General features: G+C 35.9%; 1 protein-coding gene across 1 annotated transcript in view; it reads left to right on the forward strand.

Moving 5' to 3' along the window:
• The window catches only part of PIEZO2 (piezo type mechanosensitive ion channel component 2), a 224,439-nt gene that overhangs the window by 90,219 nt on the left and 115,488 nt on the right, over positions 1-18,732 (forward strand). The window contains exon 3 of the mRNA XM_063299098.1: positions 1,966-2,091. Coding sequence (XP_063155168.1) covers positions 1,966-2,091 — 126 coding nt within the window. The remainder of the gene's footprint in view (positions 1-1,965; positions 2,092-18,732) is intronic.

Genomic DNA, 18,732 nt, shown 5'->3' on the forward strand with positions numbered 1-18,732 from the left:
CTTATTTGTTTCACACACGCTGGGGAGAAAATCCTGGCAGCTCAGAAACTCTAGACCACAGACATAGTTTTTGATATGTGGGGATTTTTAAAGTATCTCTAAATAGCTTGATTGCAGAAGAAACAGCTACTGCCAGTCCCCAAACAGTACAAATGTGTTGGTTCATTCTGTGTGGTCAAGAACAGTTATCTATGGTAGATAATTCAGATAGAATTCCTCATTTAATAAACATGAATAGTTTGCATTTACTCCAGCTATTTCTTGCTTTAAACTGAGAAGGGTGTTTGCACACCAGTTGCAAAGAACCCAAATGGCAATCACATCACATGACCATGGGATGCTGCAATGGTCATAAATGCGAGGACTGGTCGCAAAGCTGTTTTTTACACCATCGTAAGTTTGAATGGTCACTAAACAAGGCAGTCAGTAAGCAAGGACTACCTGTATGTAACATTGCTGCACAGATTCTTAGAATCTCTTCAGAGGGTGCATTTATGAATAACACTGCAGGAGTAACCAAAACATTTCTTTGTTTTAAAATGTCTTTATTTATATAAACTATTACAATGACAAATATATAAAGTATTTATATGTCAGCTATAGCATTCAAATACATGTGAGTTTACTGTACAATGTCATCTAGGCATCACCAGTCCCACTGAATATTTATGTGCTTGGTTGATTTCCAATGGAATATGTAGATAAATGACAAATTGCTTGAATATGTCTTAAACTTGGAACACACCCCTAGAAATAATGCAAATGGTATGCTACAACTCCTCTGACAAAATACTTTGTTAACAAAATGGGTACCTTGCTTACACAAACTTGCCAGTCAAAGTGAATAACTAGCTTGAAGGATACTATTTATTAATCCAAAGGATGCAGCTACTAATACTAGGCATAGAAACTTTAGAAAAACAGGAAATTCTGCAAAACATTTAGAGCCAGTAGAATTTTCCCCTTTATTTTATTCTGTTTGGCTTTCTAAATCATACATATTTATTAAATCACATATATTTATTAAAGTGAACTATGAAACTTACAAGTCTATATGTGTTTTCTATTGCCTCTATTCTATAGTCTATCCTATGCTATTTTCCTATATTGCTGCACTAATTACTATCACTATAACAATTACAACACTCAATTACTATTACAATACTACACTCTATAGTAATACAATTATATGACAGTGTTTTCTTCTTACAAACACTATTCTGCCTTAATTCCTCTCTCTGGAATTTCTTTTGGTTTTTTTCTTTCTCTGTTATTGGCCAGCATGTATAGTAGACTACTTGCAACTTTCCATGTTGTACTCACACTTTTCCTTGCTGTGGCTCTGTATTTTTTTCCTTCTGGACCATTCACTCCCTTTGAAGGAAAAAAAAAACACCTCCTTTTATTTGGCTGCTTTTCTCTGTTTGCTGGTGGCTGCAGAGCTTCCAAAACACACATTTCCCCCCCCCCCCCGTCTCCTCCCATACCTGTTGCAAAGTTGCAGCTTCATTGGCAACTCTGCTGTGCTGCCGCTGAGGAGAAGGCTCAACTAGGAGGAGAAGGAGGCAGCACGACTGTCTGCAGTTTTTCTGAACAGCCTGCTCTTCCGCAATCCTTAAGTTTCTTTACCATGAACTTTGACACAATGCATTATAATAGCAAACAGTTTAATATCTATGATTTTACTAGGTGCTTTTTAATACAATTTATTGTATTAAAGTGTTAATTTGTTTGTTTGTCAAATCTATTGGTCAAATTTATAAGGCTGCCCGTCACATACGAAGTGACTCTGGGTGGCAGTACAATAAACCCTACTGCAAAACTAATTAAAAACAATTAAAATAGTAAACATAGATAAAAACAAAACCACAAGCATAATGCATAATACAGTTAATGTTGCAATCTTGTCTACACCAGGCCTTTTATCACATTAAATTATTTTGAATTGTATTTTATATCTTTCAGGGCATACAGGGCGGTTATTAAAATCCTTGTGTTTCATGAGTTTAACATTTCTGCTTGTGCACATCATCTTTCAAATCACAATAACCAGCCTTGAATCTGCAAAAACTATTCAGCCTAATTATAACTGTGAGTATAATTCTTTTTACTCTTCTAGCATTTTGCGTAGCTTATGTGGGAAGTGTATTGGGATATGAATGTGTGAATCAATTTAGATCTATATTGTTTTACTTTTCAGATTAGTAAAAAAATATTTCAGTCTGTCAGTTTTAATTTAAAAAAAATGTTTTTAAAAAATGAGTCTCTTTTCCTAGTTTGTAAATTTTTTCTATACAACTTCCCCTAAACTATCTAATTTTGAATATAAATCTGTCCAACAAAACATTTAATGCAAATTTTCCTTCATGTCATCCTGCTTTACAAAGTCTCTCCCTAATATTAATATATACATATACTTATTAATATTAGGGAGAGACTTTGTAAAGTATATATATTTTATATATACTTTGTAAATATACATACATACATATATATATCCCCCAATATGCCCTTTCTTTGCGTCTTTCAAATATATACATTCTTATTCAGAGGCATCTATCACAAATATACTTCTGTGGATTTTGGACTGGAGAAAGGCAAATGCTTATGGATTCTGTTCAGCGCTGCTGTTTTTCCTACAATAGAGTCCATTTCCATGGATATGATAAATATGTTCTCATAGTATTCTCCTGCAGATTTATTTTAGATACCTATGTATTATAACTACCCTTATAAAATCATGGTTTTATAATTAGATTTTTTTTAGGGTCAGTGTATTAATATTTTATTTGCAAAGAATCACTCAGAATCTATTTCTGCCTCATCCATAATTTCATATAGAGTTGTCTGTATGAACATGCATGTAGCCCATGGAGCAACAATCTTAAAGCAGCAGGTTCTATTTAACCCCCAAATCATGTAATATTTAGCAATCTTGAGATATTTGAGGGAACCTACAGGTATCATCTGGAGGTATTTTAGCAGACATACCACAGGATGTTTTTATGAAAGTCAAGATAGCAATGTACATAAAAAAGAGGCGGACAGTGGTACCTGCCATCTTGAATTTTTTATCATACTCTGTAGATATTCATGTGCTTTAGACAATGCGGATGCCATGTTACCAGCCTCTGAGATAGCCTATCTAGCTTTCTCAATAGAAACTGTTGTAAATGTTGCCATTGTAAAAAAATTGGTGCAACAACTCCCAACTAAAATTATACATAATCTGAGTTTGACTTAATTCCTGTTGTGGCACTGTGGGTAAATTTTAGTAGCAATTTCTCATACCAAAAATAATCTGCAAAATTCTATTCTATTTATGCAGGTATCTTCTTAATGTTTAGAGTGAAATATTGACAATGCCAGTAATCTTATATTGTGCAATAATTTGCTTATCAATCCAGAATTTACAAAAATGACAATCAGAAAGTCAGAGGAGAAAATATTAAGAGAAGAGCAATTTCAGTCATACCAATATAAAAAAATTATTGGTTGTCCAGCAGTGGGCAGTATGCAATCTTCAAAGCTAGTCCAAGGATTGGCAATATGCTGCCCCCTTTTATCACTCTTGGATCCCGTCTGGTCATTACTCAACAAACCAATTTGAAGTAAGAAATAGAAATACCATATTGCAAGTCCTAACAATAGACATACTGCAATTAAAAAATAAAGAAACCTCACCAAGTTCCCTCTAAAACCACAACCCCACCTACATGTGTGAAACAGCTTCACTCCGTTTATAGCCTAAGTGCACACCTTAGTCATCCAAAGTTTATCCACCCCTGAGTCCTACAGTAACTCATGAAAAACCTATGTAAAGCCCAAAACTTGCCTGTTGAAGAAAAACTGTTTTAAAATAATTAGAGGAAGGGAGAGAGAAAAGAAATACTTTAAAAGAAAGAGATGTTTCTGATTCCTGTCAGTCTTTCACTTCTAGAATTCAGTCTTCTGAATGTGTATCCTGTCTGCAAAGATAAACACTTTTCAAACTTATTAAAGAAAAGTATATATTAAAGTTCTTCTTAGTTTACATGTAGCATTGACAGACAGTTGGTGGCACAAAGCTACATATAGTTTCTAAATTCCTTTTTTGGTGGTAGCAAGTAACCAGTACAATTTCATGATAATTTTTAATGGAAAATAAAAGCAGTTATGTATAAGCCATCAGATATGCTTAACAGCCTTAAATAATAAATCAGACATTCAGATATAAATACAGGCACAAAATGTTTTTGACTTGTAAGATTTAATACTAGAGTGCACAAAGAATATACAGTGGAAAAAGAGAAGAAAATAGCAAGTGTAGGAATTAATTTAAGCAGTTTGTCCTGCTAACTGTCCTCTACCAGTGGTCTTGACCAGAAACTCTAATTTAGGAAATAGGTGGAAATGTTTTATAGATTTGCTGAATTTTGAAATATTCAGCAAGAATACAAATGGGCTTTATCGATTGCAGAGTTTACAGGTCTAAATATGAATATTCTCATAAAAACATTTCTTATTCTATAAAACATATTTACTATAAAACTGCAAGCAACTCAAGGCAATATACAAAAGTTTAAAAATAAGTCATAAAAAACCAAACAGAAAAATCCCCCCAAACAATAAGAACAAAATAGAAGCAAAAACATAGAAACATGTTTTTGTCAGAGAAATATATTTCAATCAGATTTAAAATATGACATTCAGGCAAGTTCAAACATTACCTGCCCAGGGATGCTGGAAGAATCTGGTTTTTAAAGCCTTTCTAAAAGACATCAGAGTTAGGGCTGTGTGGACTTGGGAAAAATGCTGTTCCAGAGAGTGGGAGTGGTGATAGAGAAGGAGCACACCTCAGGTCCCATAAGATTATGCTGGTTTGTTGTTGGGACCTGGAACATGCCAACCCTACCAGATTTTATTGGATGGACAGAAATAACTGGAGAAAAGTTTTCTTGTAAATATCCAGGCTACAAGTCATGACAAGCTTTATATGTGACAACCAGCATCTAGAATTGTACTCAAAAGCAGTGTGTTGTTGTTTATTCGTTTAGTCGCTTCCGACTCTTCGTGACTTCATGGACCAGCCCACGCCAGAGCTTCCTGTCGGTCGTCAACACCCCCAGCTCCCCCAGGGACGAGTCCGTCACCTCTAGAATATCATCCATCCATCTTGCCCTTGGTCGGCCCCTCTTCCTTTTGCCCTCCACTCTCCCTAGCATCAGCATCTTCTCCAGGGTGTCCTGTCTTCTCATTATGTGGCCAAAGTATTTCAGTTTTGCCTTTAATATCATTCCCTCAAGTGAGCAGTCTGGCTTTATTTCCTGGAGGATGGACTGGTTGGATCTTCTTGCAGTCCAAGGCACTCTCAGAATTTTCCTCCAACACCACAGTTCAAAAGCATCGATCTTCCTTCGCTCAGCCTTCCTTATGGTCCAGCTCTCGCAGCCATATGTTACTACGGGGAACACCATTGCTTTAACTATGCGGGCCTTTGGTGTCAGTGTGATGTCTCTGCTCTTAACTATTTTATCGAGATTTGTCATTGCTCTTCTCCCAAGGATTAAGCGTCTTCTGATTTCCTGACTGCAGTCAGCATCTGCAGTAATCTTTGCACCTAGGAATACAAAGTCTTTCACTGCTTCTACATTTTCTCCCTCTATTTGCCAGTTATCAATCAAGCTGGTTGCCATAATCTTGGTTTTTTTGAGGTTTAGCTGCAAACCAGCTTTTGCACTTTCTTCTTTCACCTTCATCATAAGGCTCCTCAGTTCCTCTTCGCTTTCAGCCATCAAAGTGGTATCATCTGCATATCTGAGATTGTTAATGTTTCTTCCAGAGATTTTAACTCCAGCCTTGGATTCCTCAAGGCCAGCTTCAAAAGCAGTGTAAGCAGTGTAATTCACAAAATAGAAATATCACTTAGGTGAACTGAGATGCACCCATGCATTGCTGTGCTCTGGGTGAGCTGTAGCTTCTGAGTGATCTTGAAGGGCACATATCCTTCCAGATTCCTGTCACTAATCAATCCAAAGAAACTGGGGATAGCAACAATCAAATGGGAAGGATAAGAAAATAACAGAAATCAAGGGAAAATGGATTTTATTAGTATATGCAATATGTTTTAATATATCTGCATTCGAGACTTGTTCTCTATCACTCCAGAGGGCATGACACAGAATAAGGTATTTAACTTATAGGAAGGGCATATATTAGGAAAAATGTCGTAACATTAGGAACAGGATATCAATGCATAGTCTACTGTTCACGGAATGTATTCAAGCAGTTGTTTATTGGGCATGGTTTAATTTGAACTCCTGTATTGGACAGGTCGCTGGACATGTAGAATAGCCTAAATGGTCCCTTCCCACTCTCTGATTCTAGTTGTTACATAATGCTGCTGTAGATGAAAATGAGTTAAGTTGCATCTTAATCAAAAAGCCCAAAGCAGCAGAAGACAGATTCCACCCCCCTCTGGATTTAAGGCATAAGATGTTTACAATTCCTTTGGGATTTATTCTGGGAAGTTGTTCAATTATAATGATATAGTTGCAGAATTTGAATTGATTGGCTTGCCAAAGTGTAATGAGTACTTCTTCTGAATGCTGAATTGAAAAGGGGGCCAATGTTCTTTGCAGCATTTTTATTTAATTTGAGAGCTGAATAATCAGATATGAAAATTTAGAGAGTTATGTTAAATGAGGCTCTTAAATTATTTCAAATTTTGTTAAGTATGAGAATGTTTTATGGAAGTGGCCCAGGTAGACCTGTGCATTGTCTCTGGATCAAATCTGTGACTGTGTTGAGAAAACCAGGGAGATTGAATAAATTTTAACAATAAGTATGTACCTCCAAAACTTTCTCCTAACATACCAAAGGCAGATTTGTTATCATGTTGGCTAAACCTTTCTTATTTGATATAACCCATTGCCACCCCATTTTTACTTCTATGAGTTGATTTCCAGTGGGAACTAGAATGTCTGTGAGTCTATATAAACTTGTATAGTTTCTAGAAACTTGTGGCAATCTTTCTAGTTGTACTAATTTTTATATTTAAATTTTAGTTATAGTAACTTTGGCAGCAAAGATTATCTTATTTAAAAATTCCCTTGTGTTTCAAATTAAGTTACACCATTATACCACTATATCCAGCTTTTAAAAACTATGTCTGAGGAAATAGACATTTCTAAAAATGCTGTTTAAGCATATATCAAAGGTTCTGTTTAATTTCCTGCCAACTATTACTTCATAATAGTTCAGAAGGGAGTATTCATTGTATTTCTGCTCTTGAAATAATAATAGCCTTTTTTCATGAGCCATTAATTACCTAGTAGTATATAGGATTTTTTTTGTAACTATTACTCTGTCCATGTTGCTAGTATTTTAAGTTTGTCCCCTAGAAAATACTTCACTTTTCTTGTGGGTTGGTTTACATTATTTTCTGCAGTCTGTGGTTGTTTATAGTCATAGTTTATACTTTATATATTAAAATGTCCCTGTTTTAAAAGAATTTCTGTTTCCATGTATAATATAAGCTGTAGAGAAGAACTATTATGTGTAGTCTCTGTTTCAAGTTTTCATATAGCAGTACTCTAGGAGGCAAAATATTTTTAAAAAACTGATTTCAGTGTTTCAACTCGGTGACGTCTGCCAACGGGGGTAAAAACAGGCATGGTGGCCATTTTGGAGCACAATTGAAGCCTTGTCCCTTTGAATGTATAAGTAAAGGTAAAGGTTTCCCTTGACATTAAGTCCAGTCGTGTCCGACTCTAGGGGGCGGTGCTCATCTCTGTTTCAAAGCCGAAGAGCCGGCGTTTGTCCGTAGACACTTCCGTGGTCATGTGGCCAGCATGACTAAACGGAACACCGTTACCTGCCCGCCGAAGCGGTACCTATTAATCTACTCACATTTGCATGTTTAGAGCATTTATATGAGCACTCAACAAGGTAATCTGGGCAGTGTACAAAAATAATCAACAGCAAATGCAAAATGTCAAAAAAAAAAAAAAAAAAAGACAGCATTAAAAACCAACTGAAACAATAACATGGCAACAGAACTAAACTATATCATAAGTCATCCAGTTAGGAATTCTGCTCATCCCAACCCAAAGGCCTCGGAAAGAGCTAGGTCTTTTTTTTTTTTAATAAGAACTTTATCAACTTCAAAATATATAGTTAAAATACAATATAGAAAATATAGGAAAGCAAGAAGATAGAGCTAAAGAAAAAAAGAAAAAACTATAAAAGTGAAGAAACAAAAGATGGTTTCTGACTTCTCCAATACAGATATAAATACAATTTAAAATATAATCTCTTACCAGTAATTAAACCATATTAATATTATTTCTATCAATGCAAACCATTTAGTCACTAAAACCCATAATTAAAGCTTCATTTTTTTCCCTCACAAGCAAGTAGTCTAAAAGTGGTTGCCAAGTAGAGATGAATCCAGAGACAGTATTCTGTCTTATTAAATCTGTTAACTTCGCCATTTGGACCAAATCCAGTAATTTAATAATCCAGTCTTCCACTGTAGGTATATGTGGATCTTTCCATCGTTGTACATATAAAAGTCTTGCAGCTGTAATATATAAAAGTAAATTTACATGTTGTTTCTCTAACTCCTTCTCCATTAAACCCAAAAGAAACATTTCAGGGTTTTTTTTTTGTATGCTCACTGTGAGAATCTTTTGAACAATATTACATATTTGGTCCCAAAACTTTTTAGCCTTCTCGCAGGTCCACCAAAGATGATAAAAAGTTCCTTCACCCTGTAGACATTTCCAACAAACATTCGTTACACCATTATACATTTTGGACAACTTATCAGGGTCAAATACCAACAATACATCATTTTATTAAAAATTTCTTTTAGATTATAATTCAGCATAAATTTCAAACCTTTGTTCCACATATTTTCCCAGTGCTCCAGCATATTATTATACCCAAGGTTCTTAGCCCTTTTAATCATACATTTCATGACGTGTTTATCTTCCAGATTCATCTATAACAACCTCTTATACATCTTAGTAATAACATGTTCATCATTTGTTCAGAGTTCCATTTCAAATTGAGTTGTCTCATTAACAAATTTATAGATCTTTTTATCCGCTTTAAAACGTTCTGACAATTGCACAAAAGTAAACCAATGGCATGTAAAACCCTCCAACTCTAACATTTCCCTTGTTTTAAGTTTCAGTTTACCCTCTTCAAGATTTAACAAATCTTTATACTTTAACCAACTTAGTCCTCCTACATTTTCTCCTCTAACAAATGCTTCTTGAGATGACAACCATAATGGTACATTAGGAGACAATTTTGCCTTATATTTGTTCCAAACCCTCAATAGAGCACCCCTGACAAAATGATTTTTAAAATCCTTATTTACTTTGACTTTATCATACCACAAACAGGCGTGCCACCCGAATCTTAGTTCATGTCCTTCGATGAGTAGTAATTTCATATTCTTCAAAGTTATCTATTCTTTCATACAAAGCAAACAACAAGCATCAAAATACAGTTTTAAATTAGGTAAACCTAGACCTCTTTGTTCTTTGGCATCTTGTAACAATTTATATTTAATTCTTGGTTTCTTGCCTTGCCAGATAAACTTCAAAATATCTTTCTGCCATTGTTTAAATGGCAAATCTGTCAACAAAATTGGTATAGTCATCCTAGGCAAGACATTCTTCTTAATCACAGATACTCTCCCCATGAGAGACAATTGTAATTTTTCCCATCTTAATAAATCTTTTTTCACATCGTTCCAAATTTTAACATAATTGTTCTGAAACAACTAGGTCTTGACTGCCTTTCTGAAAGCCTGTAAGGTCAGGGCCAACTCTGTACTGGCAAACATATAAAAGGAGGAGGACTTAGATCACTCTGCCATGACTGCCATTTTACTTGCTTTGACTCCCCCATGAATACCACAGGTTAAGCTGTTCCAAACATGAGGGCATGTTATGGACCCCGTCTGTAAGAGAATTCCATCTGGCAGGGTCCAGGAGGCAGGCCTTCTCTATAGTGGCTCCCGCCTTCTGGAACATCCTTCCCCCAGAGATAAGACAGATTCCATCTCCTGGCCTTTCGAAAACAACTAAAGACCTGGTTTGGCCACCCTGCCTGGGGCAAGGAGGGAAGTAATCACTCCTGGAGATGGCTGGTGCCCTAAAATGGCCCTTTAGATGTATACGAGCGTTATTGTAACTATTATCATCATCTGGATTTTATACTACACTATATTTATGTTTTATATTATTATATTGTGTTTTATATTTATTTTATGATATTTAATGCTTTTATCATTATTGTAAACTGCCCAGAGTCCCTCCTTCATGGGGAGATGGGCGGTGGCAAAATTTAATAAATAAATAAATATAAAACTTTGCAAGGATTTCCAATTGCACATGACATTTTTTGTGAATCATTTTTTTAAAGTTTGTGCATTTTCTAGAACCTCCTTTTCAAGGCCCACTACAGCTGCTATCAAACCTGTCCAGATATTGTTAGAGACTCTACCCACACTTTTGGAACATGCTTAGTTTATAGATCGGCCTGTTACACAAACCATGCATGTAATATTTTTTAATAACTGGACAAATACGGGAGCAAGATGTTATGCAGAGAGAGTGATAAAACTTGCTGCCTGAATGGGTGCTGGTTGTCACTGAAGAGAGACTATAAGAACAGCACGTTTTGAGGACTGGCACAGTCCTTAATCCCCTAAGTGAGGAAAGAAAAAGAGATTGAAGGAGCCGTCCCAGAGCTAGAAGAAAGGTGGCTAAGCAATTTGTATAGATAGAAAATATCACCTTTGTAGAATGAAGATCTCTTTCTCCTGAATGTAGTATATTTTTATTTCTCTGTTAAGCTTTATTCTCCCTTTTGTTCCATTATTGAATTACATCAATGCATTTGTATTGTCTGCATTATATTAATATATTAATATTATATTTGCCTATTGACACAATGTACTTGTTTTGTAACTGTTCCTGATTGTTGTCTTTTAAGTTCTCGTAGTGCTCTTCAATTGATGTGTTTGCTGTTTTGAGTACTGAAAAACAACATGGCTTACAAGAAATCAGCGAAGCTGGTATTACCTCTTAAAAGAATGTAACTGATCCTTTGAACATTTCATTCCCTTACAAATATACATAAATTTGTATATTCTATAACAGTACTATCTGGATCCAGTTTAATTAACCATGAACTTTTGCAACATGCATTTACAATGTTTATATATACCTAAATATATGATTATTTATATGTATGTTACTTGCGTCAGTTTTTTCATTTTTTAAAATGAAAACATACAAATATCAATACAGCAGGAACAGAAGGATGTTGTGAAAAGGATATGTGATGTCATTGTATTGTTATCTACAATGACAGATAATACATCTGCAGATATATCTTTGACATTTACCAGATGGTGGAAGAACTAATTTGGTATTTTGGCTTTGTTTTATATACATGTAAATCCGATTTACTTCCTTGCTTAGATATCTTTCAGAGATTAGAAGTTTAGCCAATTTTTCTTACACATCAAAGTTAATAAAAATGTATGTGGAACCACTCATCACAAGGCTTTTCAGGAAAATGGAATAGGATGCAGGAAGGACTGGGGGCTATCATTAGACAATATCGTAATGAACAAGCGGTTTTATTTTATTTTTTAGGCTACAAAGTGTGTAGATTTACTACCTTAGCAGAAATCATTATGATATAACCTAGTCATTATTTCCCTGAATCAGGCAATGGTGGAATACGTCTCTGGCTAGCTTATAGAATTCTACTCCTAGAAAAGTATTTTAGGAAGCAAATGGTTCAAATCCATAGACTGATTCCAAAATTACACTAGTAGAAACTGTCTGAGAGATGCTGTCTTTATTTTAGTGTTTGTGCCACTGCTAGTGGAATAACTGCAATTAAATCTCAGTTCACTGAAATTGTTTCTTGGAGGAAAAATGGTGTGTGTGTGTGTGTATGTATGTGTGTGTGTGTGTGTGTGTGTGTGTATATATATATATATATATAATTTGTGTCTTACTGTATTGTACAAATTACAGGTTGTGCAGAATGCCTATGCATAGCCCATTAATGCTGCTACATACACTTGTCCAGGACTCCGGGACTGTGTTTACATGCCATGCCAAACCACAGTTTAGTACGAATTAGCCTTAGTGAGCCTTTGGCTAGCATGCTCCTTTCCCATCTGGATGAAGAAGAGTGCACAGGCTTTTACTTTCATTTTTATATAAACACATGTTGCTTTGCTCAGATCTGGGACCATGACTAGCTTCAACAAGTCAGCATAAGAAATTACCATTTAAAGATGTACTGTTTGCAGCTAACTATAGCTAATATTGATGCAACAAACCAGGGCACCTAAGAGCTGCATGTGGAGGAAGTCGCTTAAGAGGCCAAGGCTGCCTATCATTCATGGACTGGATGTGTACGGTGCTTCAGGACCTCTCCTGGACATGCAGAGTCTGTGTCATTTGCTTTCCTCATACATATGTACTGTCAAACATGTACAGTCACAGGTTGTCAGTTTTCTGTTCCTGTTCCTAGGGCTTTAACAGTGACATCCCACAAAAGTTATGGTTTTTCTAGCATGGAGAAAAAAACAATAGGAAAAATGTGCTTCTCTGTTGAACACTTATTAAAGCCACAAAAGTAAATGCCTTTGAGAGAAGAATGGTGATCATACTAACTACAAAGAGAGAAATTCAGTTTAAGGCTGCATCTGCAAGACACTGAGAAAGGGAAGAAAGAGGGGACTAATACTGGTTTTCCCTTTTGAATTTAATTGCTATTAAATGTTTAATTTCACATACTTAAAGGAAAGACACAAAACATGGACAAAGAGTGGGATGTAATATTCTTTTCTTACTAAGATTTTAGTGTATTTATTAAAACATTTATATCCCACTTTTCATCCCATAAGTTTGGTAAGGTAGGTTAGGTAGTCATACAATAAAATTCAATCTTTAGAAATAATACTACTTTCTGAAAGAGTCTTTCAGAGAATAATGTCAGAAAGGTCCTTCTGTACTGAAAGAGACCATTCATCAAATGATGCAGAAAGCAGAATATGCTTTAGTAGACTGCTGGAAGATATTCTTGGCCACTCTCAGTAGACACTTTGAAGACAGTTATTAAGTAATTTAAAACGTTGATGGATGTAGAAGGCTGCTGCTCTAATCGTATGCGATTAAATATGAATATTTTAAATAAATAAATAAACTTGAGTTGTTGTAAGATAAATGTTCAGATGGGCACTAAATCACCAAAGTGATTCTCCCTAAAATAAATATTCTATGGGCTAAGCACAAATATTTGTTCCTGTTGACTGTATTGTACAGATCTTGCTTCCCACATATTCACAACTTGCTTCCCACATATTCACCACGTCCCACAATACAACATATTCTTGCTTCCGACATATTCAAAACTCTATAATGAGACATTTCTTTTTTAAAAAAATCTCTCTATAAACATTGAGGCAATGAAACCCAGACATGGAAATAAAACATATAATAACAGGTCTTTGCTGTTAACCACTAGTCGACCTGTGGGTCTAAAAAAGCAAGTTTAAATAATGAGGTATTTTGAACCCGTGTTTTTTTTTAGCAGCAGTTTTACCAACCTTGAAATATGCCTTTCACGCTAAGTGAAGTGCAAAATGAAAGCCAGCTGGGTGACCTTGGGCCAGTCACTCACTCACTCTCAGCCCAACTCACTTCACAGGGTTGTTGTTGTGGGGAAAACAGGAGGAGGAAGGAGTATTAGGTATGTTTGCTGCCTTGAGTTATTTATAAAAATAATGAAGGCGTGATATAAAATAAATAAAATAAATAAATAATAGTTATTGCGCATTCATATACAAATAGTCCTCAGTTAATGACCACTCGTTCAGCGACCGGAGTTATGACGGCACTGAACAAGTGGTGGTTACAACTGGTCCTCAAAGTTCCAGCCGTCCCAGCATCCCCGCAGTCACATGATCATGATCTGGACGATTGGCAACTGGCTCACACTTATGACAGTTGCAGCGTCCCATGGTCACGTGATTGCAATTTGCGGCCTTCCCTGCCAGCTTCCCACAAGCAAAGTCAATAGGTCAATAGATGCCAACCCAATGCAAATAGGCAGAAAAGAATTGAACTACTGGCAGACTTCCTAGGCTCAGCAATTCAGAGAGATGGTGACTTTAGCTATGAAATAAATAGATATGTGCTACGGAGCAGAAATGCTATGATAAGTCTACATATTAAAGTGCAGATAATTCATGCTGCCAACAAAGATGTGTATTGTCAAAGCTCTGGTTTTGCTGGTTGTCACACGTGGTGGTGAAAGCTGAATAAGAAAGGATGAATAAAAAACAAATTGATGCCTCTGACTTGTGGTGCTTGAGAGGATTGTTGAGATCATGGACTTCAGAAGAAGAAATACAGGTAGTCTTTGTTCAGCGACTACTCATTTAGCAACCAAAGTTACAGTGGTGCTGAATGAGGGGACTTACAGTTGTTTCTTGCAGTCGCAATCGTTGCAGCATCCCCGCAGTCATGTGATTGTGATTTGGGCTCTTGGCAACCAGCTTGCAATTGCAACAATCGCAGTGTCCCACAGTCACGTGATTGTCATTTGCAACCTTTGTTGCTGGCTTCCAACAAGCAAAGTCAAAGGGGAAGTCAGCAGAAGGTCACAAACGGTGATTGTGTGCCTGCAGGACACTGCAGCCTGGTGGGATTTTCCTAATGACAGCAACTGGAACTGCCTCAAGTACCATTGTAAGTTGGCGCGGTCATGTGACATCACACTTTATGTCCACATTGCCTGGTGATGGAGCTGCCAGTCCCAATTACCACTGTTAAGTGAGCACTACCTGTAATTCATTGCTAGATGAAGTATAACGAGCCTGCTCACTGAAAGGAATAATAATCAAGCTAATGCAAAGCAAAAGTCAATGGAGAAGGTGCTAATGCTTAGAAATATCAAAGGCACTTGAAGAAGGACTTGAAAAAGATTCCATGGGGGTCATGAAAAGTTGGAAGCAACTGAATGACTGAATAAAAGAGCTATCCTTAAATGATTTGCTGTGAGCAAATTAAAAGAGGTCTTTAGACTATATATCACTAATTCACACAGCAAAGAAAAATCAAGCTGAATTGTTCTGCACTTCAGTTATTACTGAATGCAGGTAACAGTAAAAACATAGGATGATTCACTATACATGTTCCAGTTAAAGGGGAAAATGTTCGTTCATTCATTCATTCATTCATTCATTCAATTCGTATAGCCAGCCATCTCAAAAAGTAACTGTGGGCATTTGACTGTGACATGTACAAATACAAAATTATTTTAATGATCATTATTTATAGTGTAGAGATATATTTCATTCCATAATGATTTCTATATGCCTAATTTTTTGTGTGAATAAAAATGCAGACTGGAGTTTGAGTGTTTTGTTTTATATTGATATTAAAGATGAAATGATAGAAGATAAAACCTCTAAAGCACATACACTATTTTAAGTGTGGGATCATCCATGTAAGTACATCAAGAAGAGCTGTAGGTCTTCTGTTTCTGTCGTTACCACATTGAAATAAGCACTTTGAAGCATTCCCCACATATTCTGCAGAACCTGTGTTGGTCACTGTGCATTTTCAATGTAAAATTTCTATTGTATTTTACATGAAATGCCTCCAATAATTCATGTCCATATTGAACCAGAATATAGCAAGCAAGTTGCTGAATCTATTAAGTATTAAAACCTGAATAGCTAAAATTAGGTCTTGGTTGTTCAACATCTGAACTACTGGCTGGAGATCTAATGCAGCTGCTGAACATTTTTCATTATTTTCAGTTTGAAGAAATACATCATTGTAGCAGTTTTTCAGAAACAGTTGGCAACTAGAAATGAAGTTCAGCCACTGGTCACATTTCAAATGCAATGTATTTTATTTTTGTTGTTTCGAGATTCTTTCATCTCTGAAACATGTTTCATCTTTTAAAAACTGCAGTTAACTTGGTAAAATCGTGAGCTTTGCAAGTGCTGTTGAGTTGGTAGTATTGCAAACTTTGTTTTGCTTTAAATGTCTCTTGTGTATTATTTTAAGACTTTTGTTAAAATTTAAGAATGTACTAGTATATGCATGGGACGCGGTGGCGCTGCGGGTTAAACCGCTGAGCTGTCGATCGGAAGGTCGGCGGTTCGAAACCGCGCGGCGGGGTGAGCTCCCGTTGCTCGTCCCAGCTTCTGCACACCAAGCAGTTCGAAAACATGCAAATGTGAGTAGATTAATTGGTACCGCTTCGGCAGGAAGGTAACGGCGTTCCGTGAATCATGCTGGCCACATGACCCGGAAGTGTCCTATGGACAACGCCGGCTCCAAGGCTTTGAAACGGAGATGAGCACCGCCCCCTAGAGTCGGACACGACTGGACTTTACGTCAAGGGAAACCTTTACCTTTACCTACTAGTATATGCAATGTGTTTTAATATCTCTGCATTAAAATCCATTATGATCTAAAGTTAGAAGGCCTCATATAGTTTATATGTGCTAGTAATAGGAATCATCTCTGGTTTTTTATGAAAATGTATATTCCTCCTAATCTTATTAATGACCATTGAAAGACAGGAATTTGTAGATTCAGTTGTATTCTGAGTTGCAGAGAATTAAAGGCTGTTGACAAGAGTAAAATAATGTAAATTTATTTAGCCAAATAAGAATTTATATTAAGAGATTCCCACTTTAATTGGTTATCAGTCTGTTCACAGTTATCATGATATATAATCCCTCCCTAGAAAGACAACTCATTGCAAGACCACTAGCAGAACTTCAGTCCTTTTTGCTTTTAGGAAGATAATTACTGTATTGTGCTTAAACAAGAAGAAAAAGTATACATGTTTATGAAAGTATTATTAGAAATTTAATACTGTTTTAGAAATAAAGCTTTATTTTGTTTTTTGTAAAGCTCAAGATACTATCTTTGGGGCTACAAATATTAAGATGAACCTGTAAAAAACATATTTACAGTTTTTACTTTCAGGTACAACATCCTTTCATTTACTTGAAGACTTTTATCATATCTCCTCTTAAACTTTTCATCTCAAGGCTAAACCTGTCCAGTTGTTTCCATTTCTATTTGTAGGACTTACAGTAGTTTTTAGTTTTCTGATCATCCTCACTTTCCTTCTCATAACCTGTTCCATTGTCTGTAGGTTGAGTCATGGCAACTGAATTTCTTTCTTTTTGGTTGAAGAGCAGCAGAAGAGCAGCAGAAGAAGCTGCTTGGACAAGCAGCGAAACGTTTCAACCCAAAAAGAAGGAAATCCAGTTACCATGACTCAATCTACAGACAATTCCACCTGGATGACTGAAAATCTTTGACAATCTGTCCATTGTTGCTGAATCCTTTGTAAAATGAGATGCCCCAAACTGGACATAGTACTCAAGGTAGAGCATAACAAAATTGTATAAAATAGGATGATTCTACCTGAAACTTTGAAACTGTATTTTGGTTGATACAGTTTAAAATTACATTTGCCTTTTTTGTAGTCACATAATACTGCTGGCTTATATTCAGTTTGTAGTCAAGTTCATATTTTGTTGTACTGTAGTCCACTGATATTGCTGTAGTTTGTTGAAAGATTAGAACAAAGAATTTGAAAAATACATTTACTTGGACATACGGTCTGATGTCTTCAAGAGAACTAGCTCATCCAATTATTAATCCTCTTTTTTTTTAGGATTTAAGTATGGTAAATTTCAATTATATGGAAACAACAATGTAAACTGAGAGGAAAAAATGTCTCCTTCTCAGTGCATTTGGTATATTGTGATCTAGTAGAAGTGATTCATCTCTAGCTTTACTTTTACAATTATTCAGCTTTTCCCCATTATGTGGAAATCTGCTGTCACCCTATGCTGAAGATAATTTTTTGTTACAAAATGCCAGAAGCTTTGTAAATCAAATGTGATCATTTCCCACTATTTGCCCCTGTAAATGTGCTTTTCATACATCTACTAGACCTTTATTTAGAAAATGGTGTGCCACACTTAGACTTTTGTTGGTTCCTGATTAAGAATGTTTACATTTGGTTCTAAAATATATAGTCCTGCAGGGGAAAAGTGCTTCTCTAGAATTATTCGGCCCTTGTTTTCTATTTAAAATGTTAAAATCAGGCCAGGAGAACAGGACATACTAGACATTCCAAAGAGAGCTCCCCTATTATAAATCTACCAGTGGTTTATGAGCTGTAAAGTTTGCATTGTGAAAAGGGAATTAGGATTCCTGCAATTTCCAAAATGATGCAAAATCCATCTTTATGTAAAGAAAGAAACCTGCCCAAAATACTTCAGGCTTTAAGATAGCAGCCCTCTAAGTGTTTTAATAAATGGTCCAGCAATTTTAATGGTTTGCCTTGTCCTAACAAGTGTTTTACCTTAGTTCTCCACCTCCTTCCATTGCATATTTTCTAAGATTTGTGATTGAATCCAAATTCATTATTTGCAAATTAATCATGTTGGTCAATCCAAATGCAGTTCAAATACTAAGGTATTATTTTCACCAATAAACAATAGTACTGAGATACCTGAGCAGCTTTGGGATAATCAAGGCTGGGTAAGGGAAGTTAATCTTTCTGGCTATGTCAGGTCAGAGCAAAAGGACAATGCCTCCTAAAATGCTGATAGCAGTTTTGGAGAAGGATTTTTGCTTGGTTGCTATTTGAATAACA

This window comes from Candoia aspera, chromosome 3 (genome assembly GCF_035149785.1).
Source record: "Candoia aspera isolate rCanAsp1 chromosome 3, rCanAsp1.hap2, whole genome shotgun sequence".
NCBI lineage: Eukaryota > Metazoa > Chordata > Lepidosauria > Squamata > Boidae > Candoia > Candoia aspera.